We start from the raw sequence: 18,808 nt of genomic DNA, 5'->3' as shown, positions 1-18,808 counted from the left end.
GGACAGACACTGTTTCAATTTACTACTTAAGCTGATTTGACATTAATCTACATTATAAAGTGTTATAGAAATAAAGATAAATTGAATTGAATGATTTTTTTTTAAGTAGCCGAACACTGCTAGCTAAGTAACTGGTCAACTAATTTAACTTGCAAGCCAATGACTAACAGCAAAAAATAAATAAAAACTTATACAGGCAAAACAATGAAGGATGATTGCAGTTGTCTGCTGATGATACATTGAGGTATTATAAATGACCAATTCATAAGAAGCCAGTGTATCATCAGTGCTAGTAATATAAAGCGTTGGCTTTATAAGAATAACCAAGAAACATGGTTTCAGCTTAAAACCTTTTTATTGTTGCACTGAATAAAACAGGTGTTGACATGTGGCCTTAGAGGGTGAGTAGAATAACACTTAATTAAAAATTTTCAGCAAATTTTACCTTTAAACAAAATGATTTGCAGTGATTTTTTATTACTTGTTATATACATTCAAAAAATATGCTTAAAAAAAATATATATATAAAAAAATTTATTGCCACAAGTTCATTTTTTTGTTTAATCCATTTAAATTTAAACAAATTTATAAGTTAACCTAATTCCTTAGAAGAGCCATTTAAGTACTCAAAAATATTTTTAAGCTACTTATTTAAAATGATCTAAATCAACACAATTCTTCGATTTTATTGGGGCAACTTAATTTTTTATGTTCAGTTCACATAAATTTGGTAAAAGTGTTAAGATAACTTAATCGATTTGTGTTGGAACAACATGAATGAGTTGTGTGGAACCCTGCATTTTTTTAACAGTGAATCATTTACAAAACTATTTTATTAATTTACTCTGATTCATTCAGTAGAAAAGCAAGTACTTATGGAAGCCACTGTCGTGTCATTGACCAGACTTTTTTATGCCACAATTCTGACTTTTGTGTGAAAAAATGAAGTATAAACTTGTGGTAGTAAGAAAAAAAATCTTGTTTCTTTCTCAAAATCAGACTGAGTATAAATATCTTAAAATTCAGAGGAAAGAATTGTGATTAGAAAAATAAAATTAGAATTGAGTTTGTGTCTGCCAATTTTGTCTTGAAAATGAGCAAAGGCAAGTTTGTAGCATGTAACGAATAAATGTCCAAATTGCAACATATAAACACAATTACAAAAACATACAAAAAAAATCTGAATTATGAGATTAAAAAGTCACAATAACCTTTTTAAAATGATTTATTCCAGTGGTGGAAAGAAGCTTCCTTTAAAGTGACAGTTCCCCCAAAAACACAATTCTGCCATGATTTACTTATCCTTCATTTTTTTCCAAACCTGTTTTTTATTAAGTTGAGCACAAAGGAAGATATACTGAAGAATGTAAAATTTTGTTGTGGCTTTCTTTAGTGCATTTTTTGCTATCTGAGCAAAATAAAACGCTGTCTCACAACACATGCGTCACTAAAGCAGTTGACATAAAATCACTTATTCTTCCATCTGTGATTTCTCAGTACAGCTGAAGTTGTCATTGATTATGATGATATATGGTCATAGCAGACTCTTGCTCATAAGATATTGCTATATTTCTTACTAGAGGAAATCTGATAGTCTAAACACTCCTAATCAAAAGCATATAAATGGCTGTATTGAAATAGAAGGACAGCAAAAAGAACAGAAAAATTATGGACGTTTATGTTAAAGCAATTATTTTACAGTTTTCAGAAGAGAAGCAAAGAGAATTTCATATTGTGCTTCAAATTGTAGGGATATCCAATAGTGTAATATGCACACACTCCTGCCACGTAGAAGCATCTGTCACATTTACACAGCAGACATTCATTTAAGTCTCTGGCTGTCTTCTTGTCTTCACCATAAATGAGGTTTTCCTTGCCGAAACTCTGTTTTGACTGCCAGAACCTTCCACAGGAGACAGATTTCACTGCTAATGTCTGTCTGTGGCTATGACTTCCTGCTACCAAAGACCACACCAGCAGTCATGAATCAGTTCTTTACAATAGGCATATGGCAATATCTAATTCACTTGTTGCAATTGATTGCAGAAGCTTTATGTTATAGTATACAGTATTATCAAGATATTGCCCTAACCTGCAAAAAAAAGATTACTTTAACAGGTTGAATATTAAAAGATTTCTTTAGTGCAATGCTTTATTATATATTTGTTTAAAGTAAACAAATATCTTAACCAAATTAAATTGTAAGAAGACAAGATAACACATTACAATAAAGTTTTCTTAATTAATGTCATGGATCAAAATCAACAGTGAGAAAAAGCCAGATTTATTACAGTTAGTTTAAATTTGTTTAAAGGTGCTGAATTTTATTGGCTATTAACTCTATTTAACACAATTATTTAGCCAGATTATGACTATAATTTGAACATGTTATTAGTAACCCTGCATGGAATTTGTGTGCACAGAATCCACAGATTTGCACATTTTAGCCCCTCATTGAGTCTATTTACTTGTGTAAATGTGTGTAAATTTATATTTGTCTAGTTTTGAAATTAATATATAATATTATTGACTAATCTGAAAATGTTCATATGATTTATTTAAAATACAATTTGTACAGTAATATTTTCTGTCTTTTAGTACATATAATATTATATGAGACTTTCTTTATTTACCAAATAAGTGGATTTAGTTGGATTTGCATTGTAAACATGAAATAAAAGTTAAAAAGCTATTCTTTTGTATTTCATGTATTACGTTTTTAGTTATGATACTCCCATGAATCATTCCACATAAATCTGCAGATTTTTTACAAAATTCTGCGCAGAATTAGCAAAAAAAAGTCCACAGATACTTTCTGGCCCTAGCTATTAGTCAGAAATGACCTATTAATAAATGCTCTTGTAGTTTTCATTGTGAGTTTAGTTAAATTAACTAGTGCTATCTATTGTAGCCTTTTGCTGTATATAAATGGTCATACAATTTTCAATCTGTATTTCAGCATGTAATTGCAGATTAAGCAAAAATGTTTATGCTTGAACTATTCTGCTAACCAAGTTTAAAATCATTTAGGGTTGATATGAACACCACTGCAAATACACTGAATTCTAAAAGTGCTCTAAAAGTTTAAATAATAAATATTTAACCACTATATTTTGACGTGCACACAATATCAATATTGTGCATGCTCATTATCACAATATATTAAATGCAGCTAAAACACTCTACCAAAGGGTTGACCATATTTTGACTGTTTTAAATAATGACTGTTAAAGTCATTTAAAGAATGACTGTTTTAAATAATGGTTTGCACACACAAAGCATTGTTGGTTTACAGAAAAATCAAACAAACATAATCCTGTTGCACTTCTTCTACAATTGATTTTGGTTTTATTGTAAAAAAAACAAAAACAAAAAAACAAGAAAGCATGTTAAATGAGAATCTGAAATATTTTATGGCATACTTCAAAAGATAAAGATGATTTTGTGTTCAAAATGTTTTATTTTGGGTATTTTTTTATATAAATTGGTCTGACACTTCACAATTTGTATGATTTTCATAGTATATGTATTAATTCTGGTACTTTTGCCATAAGCCGACATATCAACCATAGATGCTAATATTTTAGAAATTATGGGATGTGTTGCACTGAGTGTGTTAACTAGCTACATTAGGAGTTAAGAAATGCAATCCAAAAAATTTTTCTTGGTGGGGAAGTTAAAGGGTTCAATTGATTTGGAAATATTTTCTTCAACTTAATTCAGCTCAACAGATCTCTGCTTGCATTTGTTGTACTTGTGTACTGAACCTACTCTGTTTTGTTTGTGTCTCCAGTTAATTTCATCAGTATTCATGGTATTAGCGCCATCCAGTTTGGGCCTTAAGGAACAGCCTTAAGGGCATGTAAGTGTCCTCCTTTTTGTCTCCCTCTGTCGCGCCTCTTTCCCTAGGGTCCATTAGGAATAAGGGGCTTGTTGACATGCTATTCCTGTTGGGTCTTGCTAGACCCCATCAACAGGACCATGTCTGTCCGGACGGGATGGACTGGAGTTATTTTGGGTGGTGGTTTGGTGCTGGTCTTTCTGTCTCTGCTCCAGACTTCTGCTGATAGATTATCTAAGAGACTTAATGGGAGTAGCGGCAATTATTAGCCTGACGCCAGGCTACAGCAGTTATCATCCGCTCTGATAAGTGAAGGGAGAAAGCCCAAGGATTCTGCCACTGAAGTGGGAGTGTAAGAACACTAAACAGCCAATGCTGGATGTTGACAGTTTGTAACGGTTCACATAACAGTGGCAAGATTTTCACCAGTCTCAGTTTCTTGTTGTGTGCTACATCATTTACAAACGTAGAACTGAGAATTAAGATCATTGCATATTAAGAAATATCATGTGAGTTATAACATTTGGCCAGACTTTTAATTTTGAAGCTGGATTAGTGCAGGATTAGTAATATTTTACAGATTTCTGCAAAAACGTTCCTGATCATTGTGAGTGTTAAAATTTAAAAACATTGCACTGCTTTTTATATTTTATAAGCACTTAATGTGCCATTAATACATGTTTTCTTATGTTTTCATTCAAATAACCGTTAAAATAATTCAGAGTGACAAATGTTATATTAACTTTCTGTTCATCAAATTATCATGAAAAGTATAATAAAGCAGAGTACGGGTTTTCCCTAATCAGAGCCAATATTAATGATTCACCACCAGTAATTGATAATAATATTGCTGCAAATCAGTATTTTAGAAGGACCTAAGGATGACACTGAAGGCTGAAGTGATGATACTATAATTTCAACTTTAAATCACAGGAATAAATTACATCTTGTAAAACATTCATATGAATCAGTTATTTTAAACTGATTTACTTGCAATTTAATCACACATAAATTATAGTTAAGTAGACAGTCATCTAAAAAAAAACCTTTAGCAACAATTGAAAGCCAGTAGTATCATTACAAATAGCTTTACAAAGAAATGTCATTTATGTCTAACAATACATATAATAATTACATATATGTCATCCATATTTGATCTATTTATAAGTTTTAAATTATTCTAACTAATTATCAATTGAAGTACTTAATAATTATTATTTAATAATAACTTAACAGTTATCAATATATTGAAAAGTAATAAATACAATTGTTAATAATAATGTATGAGACATTATTATCATTCTTATAATAAATTATAAGAATGATAATAATGAATACTGGCTTTAAAAAACTAACTATGATAATTATCATTATCATAATGATTATTTTAACAATAATAATGGCGTAAAATTACTTTTTGTCATACTAGTGATAGTGAAATTTGTAATTATGGTAATATGTTTTTACATGCACAATAGGGGTAATCTGAGAAAAAAAAACTGTTGCTGTGTAACAGTGCGTTTGGTGCATAATCACAATCATCGCAGCGGTAACATTTTGGTGTAGTGTCGCTGGCACAGCACGCACACAGAGGTACATGTTGCTCCTTTAAGAGTTCGGAAACTTGATACTGTGTTTGCGCAACAATCAGCGCGGCTCGCAGCCGCCAAAGTGTCTAGACGAGCACATGATGGGAATCAACCAATGGCTCCACTGCTCTCCTCAGGGGCCCCGTGTGTGTGTATCTGAAGAAGAAAGAGAGTGAAACGGCGAAAGAAGCCATCGAAGAATCCTATTAATCTCACCCGAAACACGGAACGAAACCTCAAGACAACATATGTCCGTCTATCCGCCTAGAACGACCACTTTGCCGTCGCAACGTAAGCATTTTCATCCGCCAGGAGCGCGCGGAACGTGAACGGGGATTATAGTGAGCTCCATTCATGTGCTCGGCGTCATTAACCCGCTGCAGAAGGTTTGCTTGAAAACGGGGATCCGTTACGGACGCTATCGAAGATTTTTTTTCTGCATACCGTGCATTTCGAGGAGAGTAAAGTTTCACATGTTTACGGGGCATGTTTACAGACTGGATGCAACGCTCCACGCGTAGTGCACTATCATTATTACATCAAGCCCTTTGCTACAGTGTTGATATATTGTAGCAGCGGAGTCTAATGTTGGGCTTCGCGCAGGCTCTGCTCGGCTGTGCATGTGAGCACAGATCATTGATGTCGGACAGCGAGCGCACGAGCGTTTGGAGTCTCCGCGGTTCTGACCAAACATAGGAAAAACGGATGCAAACTGTTTAAACTGTCGTATGTTCAGGACGAGACGCACGGGTCTGGTTCGGCGACTCTGGAGAAGCCGTTTAGTCACCGCAGGTAAAGAGGGGGGCGATGGAGGTCCGGATGACTGGAGTGACAGCAACCCAGAGAAGATCCCCAGAACGGAATACGCACCGGGAAACAACGCGGGCTCGTGCGGCAGACGCGTAGAGGAGCGCGGGGAACCGGGGGTCCTTATTGAACACGATGGACCTCTCAACGATGGGAGCGAAGGCAGGACGGTGACATGCTGTTTGTTTAAAGACCTCCCCAGAAGCAAAAACAGACTCGCTTGCCGTGTGGAACATAGGAACCACAACAACTATAGCAGTTTGAGTGGCAGGGAACGGAAAACTGGTGCCGTGACCGAGCAAGAACTCAAGAAGTGCACTTATGCCTTTCTCAAAAAGTTGAAAGACAAGTCTCTGGATGTTTTACTGGAAGCTGTTGAGTCTCAAGGCGGGATGCCAAGTGGATGTGTTCTGGTATCGCAGACTGAGGTGCGAATCGGGGGTCATCTAGTGTCTCCACAGTACCTGCTGTGTCGACTTTTCCGCTGGCCAGACCTACGATTATCCTCTCTCCTCAAACCACTCTGTCATTGTCAGAGCTTCAGGGCAGAGGACAGCCAGACCCTCTGCTGCAACCCCCATCATTACAGTCGCCTCTGTGGACCAGTAAAGGATGGTACGCAAACCCTCTGAATGCCTTTTGTGAAGGCTTTAATGATTTTCTTGCATTGCTATGAATTAGAATTGTCAACACATCTAGACAAATATCTGCTTTTGTATACTTATCTTAATCTTCCAGCCTATAGCCTGAAGGCTGGTTTGTGGATGCTTTGAGCACTTTACAAAAGTTTACTCAGATAGTCTTAAAAAAACATTTAAGATCAGCAAACCATCTTAGGCCTGTGTAAATGTTTTCTGTATCATTAAATCAGGCAACACAGTGTGACGTACTTTTTATAATTAAAAAAGTGATTTTTTTTTTACTTGAAGCATGGGTGAATGATAGGGAGGGAAGTTGGACAGTGATACTCCTGTTCAGGAAGTGGAATTCCCAACTAGAATCCCTCTGGGATTCTCAATTTCTCTGTTCCCTCCCTGTTCATAAAGCACTACCCTAACAGTGTGTATATATGGTCGGTTGCATGCTTGGAATGGAATTGTTTAAATAATTGTCTTTCAAGAGGGTCAAGACAGAATTCTCTGAAAAAAAAATGTAACATTCAAGTTTTTGCCACAACAATACACCAAAAAAAGCTGTGGTATGACTTGTGCTGTAGTCCTACATGGGCACACAAAACGTCATTATAATTATCAATTGATTAACAGCGATATCATGTTAATATTAACATAATTCATATTTTTAAAACAAACTCTAAATGTTTTCCTTGAAGTTTCAATCCACTGCTTCAGCAGAAAGTGTTGTGTTTCCACCCTCAGTAATGATGAGACTCAACAGAACAGGTCACTTTTAATTGGATTCCATGCATTCTTGGCACTTGATGACACATCCATTGTCTTTTTGATGGATGCGCTTCTTCACCTGTAATTTCCATACCAGCTGGGAATACTGGTTTGCTGAAACATTCTGATTTGCTTTCAAAACGCTGGGAAAACTCTTCCAAATGTTCATGCAGTTTTAGAACTTTAGGTTTTGACCTTGAATGGTCTGAAATGTCTTTGTTTTTCGAGGGATGCTCAAACGAAGAAAACCTTTAACTCTGTTATCCCTATTTTCAGATACACCACCACCTCCTTATTCTCATCTCTCCCCCTTACCAGAACACAAGCCACTGAGTAAGTAGTTTAAGTTAGTATTTCTTAACCTAATTCAATTATGTTCAGCAGGAGTGAAATGATTGACTTTTTTGCCTCTTTGCAGATTCTTCCCTTCCAATGCTGCCTTACATAGAAACCGAAGCCACTCGATCCGCTGGCGGCCTGTCCCAGGACTATTCAGGTTGGTGTGCAAGTCTCCATCAATTAATACATTTAAAATAGGAACAGTCTAAACAACTGCTCAGATTGTCTGCTTGATCTTGGCATACAAGTATGCTACATTTCAGAAGTTTGTTACTGTCTTTTTAGAATGTTGCAATGGATTTCTGTTTCAAATGAATAAACCTAAGCTTTCTTTTGCAATTTGCTATGTTCAGAGCTACTAATTAGGTTAACTTGTAACATTTATTTGTTATGACTGGTCAGCTAAGCCATGCACTCATACAAACCTCCAAATTAAAGTCTCTGTGCATAATTTACATGTTAACTTAATACTACGTTGTCTAAGCACAGAACTCTATCTTGTTTTCTCAGGTATAATTATGCAGCCATATGGTTTTTAGTTTTCTTTATTTAATTAAATCTGAGTTTGAAGATATTCTTAGTGTTTTGAATACTTTTCCTTCCAAAGTTTCATTAGGATAAATCTTGACTTTCCATTGTGGATATACTATCTAGATGTGCTGTATGCAAATAGCCAAAACTTCTTAGGCCCCGTTTACACTAGTGCGTTTCAGTTTTAAAACGGCGTTTTAGAATGAAAACGATCCGCGTCCACACTCGCGTTTCACCCAGCGTTTCTGAACTGCTCTCTGTCCACACCAAAACGCTGAAAACGCACATCACGTGACCACACACACACTCTCAGGCAAGCGCTGTAGCCAATCTACCCAGATGAGAGCTGTGCTAGTCGGACTTCTCATCAAGCATCTCCCGCTGGATCTAACCTCACTATATTTATTAAACGGAATATTTCTTTCATCTTGTTGTCTTTATTTAACGACATATTCATTGGACATTGGAATCTATTACTTGTTCTCAGGTAACGTGTTTTGGCTAAGCGCAAAGATAAGTTAATGATTAATGTAAGCACGTACATTCTGTATATTGACTGATCGCTTGCCTTTATTTCCTATAATGTATAAACTTATTGTATGTTATACTTTTATAATGGCCATTATCGATTAAAACTGATATTCAGCAAAGAGAGGGTGTGTTTCGTATTTTCACTGAAATTGAAAGGAGGCAGTTGTTGTAGGCTCCGTTTTGTTATAAATATGCACACAGTGAAGATGACGCTCATATATGCAGCACGGCGCCTCAACATTTTTGCTGTCTGTTTAGTTGTTAATATTAAAATGAAAATAGGCAGTTCCTTATATCATGTTTACATTTTATTGTTGAGAAAGTAAAACAACGTAGCCAGGGTGATGTGAATGAAGTTATAAAGTACACTGTTCCCTTTGAAGATTTACCCGTGTCCTCGGTATAGTCTGTTTTCCATATCAAACTGAGAAGAAGAGACTGCAGCCATGATCAAACTTGCGAAGTTTTAACTTACACGGAGAAGATGCAGGACTGAACTATGCGTGTTAGGCTACTTAATATTCAGGAAAAGCCCCAATCAGAGAGGCGAATGTCTGCAGCCCCGCCTCCGTTTTCAAATGTCTCCGTTTTCCATCATCCACACTGAGACGGAGCAGCTGCGTTTCAGAATGAAAACGGCCTCTCCAGCGTTTTCGAAACGCTCCGTTTTCGGCGCTCGAGAACTCCGGCGTAGTGTGGACGGATGGCGTAACCGTAGCAAAACTTATGCGTTTTCAAACTAAAACGCATTAGTGTAAACGGGGCCTTAGACGTCATCCATCAACTTTCAGCACTGAGTCAAAATTAGATTATGGTCAACAATGGGCAGTTTTGTCAGGACGGTGACAGGGGACTCGGGGCCTCCTGAGCTCTTATCTGCTGTGTGCTGATTGCTACAGAGCATATAGAACTCTGAAGACATGAAGCAAGATCCTCTTTTGGTGTGTCGCATACAATCTTTCCTCCATTATTTTCATGTTGTTGCTTCCTGCTGAGTTTTGCAATGCAAGCCCTGGCACAGCCAGCCAGTCGCATTTTAAAATAAGGTTTAAATTACAGGCCTCGCTGTGGCTTCCCCTCTTCCTGACAGAGCGCAGGCCAACACGCAATTTAACTAATGAAATCCTGCCTGTCTCTGCAGAGATTCTTTACAGATGTTGACAAAGAACGACTCTATCAATTGTTGGAAAATGATTTGCCCCCGTTTTTAAGGGACATGCATCTTTTTAGATCTGGTTACATTTCTGGCTGATTTATTGTAATTGTGTTTTGTGTGTTTGTCTGCATATTTTTCTCAGTGTCTCAGTATTGTGACATGGAGAAATCATTTTGCTTTCTCATCCTGACAAAAGCAGTTAGCTTCATCTTAGATAGGGATCAATATGCAGTCAGTTCGGTTACCGCAGATTGATTATCCTGAGGAATGAGCGACAAAAATGACTTGCAAAAGAAAGATACTTCTATAGATATGTTCCACAGTTTAAGTATTTGTTCATGGCAAGGACTGCCATGTATTATATAGAATAAATGGAAAGTGAAAATGAAAATTCTGTCATCATTTACTCGCCCATGTCATTCCAGACCGTCATTATAGTCTCTTTTTTCTTGATAACACAAAGCACTGATATTTTAAGGGAGTTTTTCGGTCTGCAATTAAAGTATATGTTAACCGGGATGAAATCATACACCACTGACTTTCACTGTAGGTTAGAACTGTCTTATTTTGTGTTTTACAAAAGAAAGGAATGAACTGGGTAGATAACTTAAAAAGTATGCTCTTTTACAAATAATAAACCCTTTTCACAAGACTGTTATGAAGCGTTTAAGGGTCATAACACACGCACACTTGTGTGAGGCTTTTCTAATGCTATGTCTATGGGACAGAACAGTAAATTTGACATTATTCTCTCCTCTGTTTGCTGTCGCCAGTCTCACACAATTATTTTCCTTTTTCAGAAAATCTTTATTACATAATCTTGGAGTTTTTATTTTATTATTTGAGCAAATAAGACTGAAAAAAATTGTTGTATTCTCCAATTTACTTTGCTTAAAGTTTTTTAACTATGACGACTTCCGCTACTAAGAAATGTGAAAATGGTCAGTTTGAACAACATTTTAGTCAACATTATCTTGATTCCTACAAAGATTACTTTTGGATTACCTTTCGAGCATGTTTGACCTAACTTTAAATGTACTGAATTTGTGAGATATTTAAAGATAAACAGCATGACAAATAGTACAATTATTTACAGGATGACTTTTAAAAGAAAAAAAATTATGGAGAATCAAATTATGAATCATTTACTGCTTCAATTTATCATATATTAGTAATTATCAATCATTTGCAATTATTGTAATCTATAAAAGTAATCACATTTTAATTGTGATCTATCTCAAAGTGCTACATTCTTTAAAACACATTTCATAATCCAGATTATGTGTAATCAGCAACTTCTCAGAACTTAGTGCAGGTTTTAAAACAACTAAATGGTGATGGAATAATTACAGAATTTTCATTTTTGAAGAAACTATTCTTTTTAGAGTTTTAGCATCAGTGTTAGATGCTCAGAAGGATACAATTGAAGTCAGAATTATTAACCCCACTGAATTATTAGCCCTTCTGTTTATTTTTTCCCCAATTTCTGTTTAAAGGAGAGAGGATTCAACACATTTCTAATCATAATCATTTTAATAACTCATTTCTAATAACTGATTTATTTTATCTTTGCCATGATGACAGTAAATAATAATTGACTAGATATTTTCAGGAATCTTCTATACAGCTTAAAGTGACATTTAAAGGCTCAATTAGGTTAATTAGGTTAACTAGGCAGGTTAGGGTAATTAGGCAAGTTATTGTATAATGATGGTTTGTTCTGTAGACTATCAAAAAATATATATCCTAAAGGGGCTAACCCTTTTGACCTTAAAATGTTTTTTTTATTAATAACTGCTTTCATTCTAGCCAAAATAAAACCAATAAGACTTTCTCCAGAAGAAAAAATATTAACAGACATACTGTGAAAATTTTCTTGCTCTGTTAAACATCATTTGGAAAATATTTAAAAAAGAAAATACATTTCAAAGAGGAGCTAATAATTCTGACTTCAACTGTAGGTGTTGAAGCCGAACATGTAGACTGTGCTACTGTTCTTGAGTCGTGAAAATACGGGAAGTGTTCTGGAGTTCTCTGGCACTACTCGTCGTGGCACTTCCATTATCACCCGTCTCTCTGCTTCTCCACCACACACTGGCTCAGTGAAATGGTCTAATATGTGGAGGGAGATCTAATATTTGGCACAGCGGGGCAGACAAGACTCCATCCTCTCCTCCCCCCCTCTCATTTTGTGGTGTTGGTTTAGGCTAGGCACACAAGCACCAAGAATGCTTTCGCAGACACTAACAACTGTGCATATGAGGAAAAAGTTCCTGAAACACAATAGCGTCGCTTACAGAATTAAACCAGGCAGCAAATTTAGTGATGTGCAAGCCTTAGCGTGAGATTAAACGAGGTCAAATATGAAAACGTCAACACTAATGCGGCAATATGAAAGGCAGATTTAATGTTTGGAGTCTGTCAGGCGACTTTGATTAATCTTGTGCATTATTTCCCCTTTCCTAAATCCCAGAAGAAAGGAATTTATGCAAATCTCCAAGAAAAAATGAAATTCCTCTCGCTGCCTTTTCCATTTTGATTTATTTAGTGCATTGTTTCCACTTTTCTAAATCCGGAAAGAAAACAAATATATGCAAATCTCAAAGAAAACACCATTTCCCTCTTGCTACCCTCCTCATTCTTTTTCTCAAACATCATTTTTGTAAGCACATACCAAGTCAGCGAGCGGAGAATGGGAGATAATGATTGTGTATTTCCGCACCCCTCCTTGAGGCAAAGCTGCTTCATTAACAGTGTGTCCTCTGCTGTCTGTTTGGGCCAGAGAGGGTTGAGACTGAGCAGAATGGGGGCACAGGCCCAGGGCTTTAGATCTTCTCCCTCAATAGAGCCTGTGAAGCAAAATAATGCCATCAGTCTGTGTTTGAGTTAATCAGACTGGATAGGCTGGCGGCTGGGGGGTCAGGGGGTCGCGAGCCTGCACTGAGTGGTCAGAGAGCTGAATGCTGGCCCTCGGAGGGGGAGACGGGGCCCCAGTAGGCCCCGCGCGGGACAGAAGAGAGAGAGGAATGCTGAGGCAGGAGCGGGGGGTGTTGGAGGCAGAGATGACAGATTTGGGCCTGTTAGTGGGGGTCGCTGCTTCTTCAGTTTCCAGTTCGCTCCTGATAGGATTGTAGATTCAGGGAGTGAATGTGCTCTGTGGAACATCAGAGAGAACGAGACGGAGCTGATGTGAGAGTGGTCAAAACATTGACATTACTTGTCATGACAGCGCAGTTACTTTAGTGGAGCGCTAATGCTGAGGAATACTCCGCTGGGACACTTGTGGCTTTCAGAAGCTCAAAGAAGTCTGATATTGTTTTACAATAAAGTAATAATAATTATTTGTTTATTATTTTTTATCAGTAAATAAGTAGCAAACATGTAAACATCCATGATTATTAAACATACATTGCTATCCAGCATTATTAATGTAGTTTACATTATGTTTACATTCCTTTACTGATCGCTGCCAGATAAATAAAATACTTCAGTTAAATGGTTTATTTAATAAGAAAAATTCATGGTAATGAAGAACAGTTTACATAAAAGGAAAACATTGCTACAAATATTACAAATTATTACACAAAATATTCACAAACTTATTATAATTACGATTATTTTATAATATTATTATTTTATTGCTATTATGATTGTTATCATCATTATTTTTGTTGTTTTTTTACTAATCAGCTTCAAATTAATCATAACAAAATTATGATAATTCGTTCATTCATTAATTTTTTTTATTAATCCCTTTATTAGTCAGGGGTCGCCACAGCGGAATGAACCGCCAACTTATACGGCATATGCTTTTACACAGCAGATGCCCTTTCAGCAGCAACCCAACACTGGGAAACACCCATACACTCTTACTTTCACACACATTCACTAGTCAATTTAGCTCAATCATTTCACCTATACTGCATGTCTTTAGACTGTTTGGGAAACCGGAACACCCGGAGAAAACCCACAAGAACATGGGGAGAACATGCAAACTCCACACAGAAATGCCAACTGACCCAGCCGGGGCTCGAACCAGCAACCTTCTTGCTGTGAGGCGATCGTGCTACACACGTCGCTACTGTGATGCCCATAACAATTATTTAATAATATTATTCTTTTATTGTCTTTTATTATTATCTTTTTTTCATTATCTTTTTATTCTTTTATTATCATAATTATTTTTGTTGTTTTTTACTAATCAGCCTGAACATGAGCACCCCTCACCCCCCACTCCCACCCCCCTGCAGCAGGAAAAGTAACAATAAAAATTATTAAAAACACATAAAATAATAATAATAGTTTGAAAAATCATATAAAAGTCAAATTAAATCAATTAATTCCGTTTTAAGAGATGATTTTAAAATACTCAGGGGATTCAGCATTGCGAATATCAGAATTCCAGAGTAAAGAGTTCCACAATTTAGGTGCCAGTGAAGAGAATGCCCGGTCCATAGATTTTAGCCGCGTTGACTGAGCAGTTAAAAGACCAGCATCAGACGAGCATAAGGCGCATCTACAAGTGTATGGGATTAAAAGCTCAGATAAATATTGTGGTGCTAGACCATGCAAGGCCAAAACAATCTTTGCTGTAAATTATTATATTCATTCATTCATTCATTTTCTTTTCGGCTTAGTCCTTTCATTAGGGGTCGCCACAGTGGAATGAACCACCAACTTAACTAGCATACGTTTTACACAGCGGATACCCTTCCAGCCACAACCCAACATTGGTAGACACCCATACACTCTTGCATTTATTTAGCAATTTAGCTTACCCAATTTAGCTTACCCAATTCAACTATAGCGCATGTTTTTTAAGTGTGCGGAAAACCAGAGCACCCTGAGGAAACACACGCTAGCACGGGGAGAACATCCAAACTCCACACTGAAATGCCAACTGGCTTAGCCAGGACTCAAAAACAAGCAACCTTCTTGATTTGAGGCAATCAAGCAACCGTGACGCCCCTAAATTATTATTTTATTAAGAAAATTAAAACAAGAATGATATTTTTTTTACTAAATATACAGAATTTTAAAATAATATTCTGCTTTACAATTTTTATTTATTTTGATTTGTGTTCTCTATTTTAAATTTATGCTTAACATGTCGTTTCCACCTCTCTTTCAGATGCCAGTATGTCTCCCTCCTCGCTGGCGCAGAACCACTGGTGTAATGTGGCTTACTGGGAGCTTCGCACCCGTGTGGGCCGCCTGTACCCAGTTCACGACGCCTCTCTCAGCATCTTCTACGACCTACCTCAGGGTACAGGCCTATGTTTGGGCCTGCTGCCCCTCTCTCCGCGCTCCACTTCCGTCCAGCGCACCCGCGGCAAGATCGGCCACGGCATCCTCCTCAGCAAAGAGCCCGATGGAGTTTGGGCCTACAACCGCAGTCAGCACCCTATATTTGTCAACTCGCCCACTCTGGAGCATCACCCCTACCTGAGTCTGACGGTGAGGAGAGTAATGCCAGGCTACTCCATAAAGGTGTTTGACTATGAGAAGTCGTGCCAAATGCAACCGGCCAGTCATCCGGTACACCCGGAAGGGCCGTACGACCCGAACAGTGTGAGGATCAGTTTTGCCAAGGGTTGGGGACCGTGCTATTCCAGACAGTTCATCACATCGTGTCCATGCTGGCTGGAGATTTTACTCAACAACCACAGATAACCAATCCACCTTTTTCCTACACCACAATGATGCTTTGAGTTAGCTATGGGAGTCACTTCCTTTAAATTAAGTGTTTTTAAAAATAGTTTTTGAGGTGCTGTTATTCTCTTTATGGTTCATCTATCAAATATTTAAGAAAATTTTTTTAAGTAGACCACGACTAATCCCCAAATGACTTCTCACAGCAATATAATGGGTGTATATTGACTATTACTTTACTGTAGTGAATTCTGAGAGACAGTGAACTCAAAGGAGCATTGACAGACATGCTTGTGTTAAAATAATATAAATAAAAGCATAATTTTCTATCAAGTATAAAAAATAAAGCACAAAACCAGACATACCTCTTCCACAGTTTTTACTATGAATATTGGAATATGAATATAATAAAGGAATTTCAAAATTCCTTTGATAATCCCTAAAGCTAGAAGTGCAACCCATAATTTAGAACACAATCATCACGTGTGGAAAAAGGTGGATAAACAACAAACAAACACAAACTCAATACGAACTCTCAGAGACCCGCAGCCACCATCCCAAATGTAATCTATCTAAATTTAATATAAAGTTTTATATAAACGTATTATATGGAATACTTGTAAATACTGAGTCATTTTTACAGCATAATTATTTATGTATGGTGCAATGTCTTCATGGATGGACAGGAAATAAAAAAGAAAAAAAGAAATGCCCTTCGGATTTGTGTCTGCTAAAATGTGCCATTTTTGTGTGCCATGATCTGCCAATTCCATCACACAGTTGATGCGATGCAAGTGAGCAGGGGAAAAACTCTAATTTAATTTCGTCCTATGAAAGTCAGCTTTATCAGGTCAGAGATAACGGTTATGAATTTATCACTGGCTCTTTTGTCTTTGGTGACAGAAATTTGACTTTTGGCTGGCTTTTCCTGAGTAAAACTACACAAATGTTATCGCATATCAAAAATTCCTCCGTGAAATATGAGACAATCTTGTTATGATCTGGAGATCTCTTGTAAATATCCAGTTAGCTCAAGTAAAACATATTTTCCAGTAAAACAGGGCATGTAGTGTTATTCAGAGCATCTGAAAAGGCCCTGCAGAATGAAATGATTTTGTGGGCTTATTAGGTGTGTCAAGATTAGGCATGTCAGAAGTACCGAATTCAATTACCAAGCTGGTACTGAAATGTGAAAAAGTACAATATTAGCAGTTTTTCCTGTTTGCATTTTTTAAGCACCACTAATTGGATTCTTGAACTGCTGACTGGCCATTGTATACATGCACTCAACAGTTGAGTGCTTGTGTATGAGTGTTATTGGCTACAATGATCATCGCTCTTCACTAAAGGCCTTACACACTGTAAAACCCATTAAGTTAAGGTAACTTAAACCATTTGAGGAAACCGATTGCACCAAACCATTTCAGTTCAAAAACTAATCCTAATGAGTACTTTGAAGACAATCCATTTGAGTAAATGAAGCAATTTGAACACAGTAAAACCCAGTAAATGAAGAGAACTCAAACCAACTGAGTACTGTAAAACCCAATAGGTTTTGAGTTAACTACTCTCATTTGATTTGATAAAGTTGACTGTTTTACAGTGCACAAATACACAAACACTGGAGTGTTTAAAATCTTACTCACTCATATCTGTTCATAGACAGATCCTTTGAGAGACGTGGCTTTTAAAAAATGAACAGTGTTAGTGCTCAAGTGTGAAAAGGACATTTTTAAATAAGATTACTGATTGGTTCTTAAATCAGTACTTTTCATATCCCTAGTAGGGGTTGAGCGACTTTAGATTTTTGGAAGTCAATGTTTATGTTATCAGAGTCGACGTGAACTAATCGCTGGTGACATTATCAATAAAACAAGATGCAAATGTTTTGCAACGCCACAATTTTGCGATTTATTTGCAGGAAATATATACACATGCTGCTTGACAGCTCGTAACACATTGCAAAAGCAATGCAACATAAGCAATGACTAACTTTAGTGCAAAACAAATGCATTGTCAACACTTTCATTTTCGTTAATAAAGCAACATTAGCACCCAAGCTAATTTTATTGCTAAATAAATGCAGTCAACACGTTGATCACTGCACAATCTAGTAAAATGAAACAATATTAGTGCAGAAATTATGCATACGTCCTTAGCAAACAGATTCATATGAAGTTATTCATAACATTTATTCATTCATTTTCTTTTCTGTTTTGTCCCTTTATTTATCTGGGGTCGCCACAGCGGAATTAACCGTCAACAAATCTAATATGTTTTACACAGCGGATGCCCTTCCAGCTGCAATCCATCACTAGGAACCATCCATCACGCTCATTCACACACATACACTATGGACAATTTAGCCTACCCAGTTCACCTGTACCACATGTTTTGGATATGTGAGGAAAACCAGAGCACCCGGAGGAAACCCAAGCGAACACAGGGAGAACATGCAAACTCCACACAGAAAAGCCAACTGATCTAGCAGAGGCTTGAACCAGTGATCTTCTTGCTGTGAGGCGATTGTGCTACCCACTGCGCCACCGTGCCGCCCTATTCATAACACCACATGAAAGACAATGGCTATAATGTTAAGCCATATTATACTGTCAGAGACTTGCTCAGACACATATTTTATGAAAGTGCACGCTAGAAAGCTGCTGAAAACTCTGCTTAAGTTGGGTGCTTTTACTGCTATTGGCTCGTCTTAGTTATCAGATGTCTCCTCGATGCACATCACGGGAGATTTTAAAAGATCTCCCCAGTGATTTTTTTAGATTTCTTTTAGAATTTAAAAGAAGATATTCTGAATTATGTTGGAAACCTGCGAGCATTGATATCCATAGTAGTAAAAACTATAAAAGCCAATGGTTACCGGTTTCCAACATTGTTCAAAATATCTTTTTTGTGTGTGTTAAAAAATCAAACTGGTAATGAACAAGTCAAGGGTGAGTAAATG

At 36.8% G+C, this 18,808-nt stretch overlaps 1 protein-coding gene across 2 annotated transcripts; it reads left to right on the top strand.

Annotated features, from left to right (window-relative positions):
• Nucleotides 1-5,526: 5,526 nt before the first annotated feature.
• Nucleotides 5,527-16,555, top strand: smad6a (SMAD family member 6a). 2 transcript variants are annotated; one of them, XR_012382275.1, is made up of 4 exons: nt 5,527-6,852; nt 7,914-7,970; nt 8,056-8,663; nt 9,809-12,113. XR_012382275.1 is itself a non-coding variant. In NM_001024810.2 (4 exon segments), coding segments are annotated over 4 exon segments (1,371 nt in total). In that variant the 5' UTR covers nt 5,558-6,158; the 3' UTR covers nt 15,868-16,555.
• The last annotated feature ends 2,253 nt before the right edge of the window (nt 16,556-18,808 follow it).

This window comes from Danio rerio, chromosome 7 (assembly GCF_049306965.1).
Source record: "Danio rerio strain Tuebingen ecotype United States chromosome 7, GRCz12tu, whole genome shotgun sequence".
NCBI lineage: Eukaryota > Metazoa > Chordata > Actinopteri > Cypriniformes > Danionidae > Danio > Danio rerio.
Note: the sequence above shows the minus strand (reverse complement) of the source record. Positions and strands in the feature narration are given on the sequence as shown.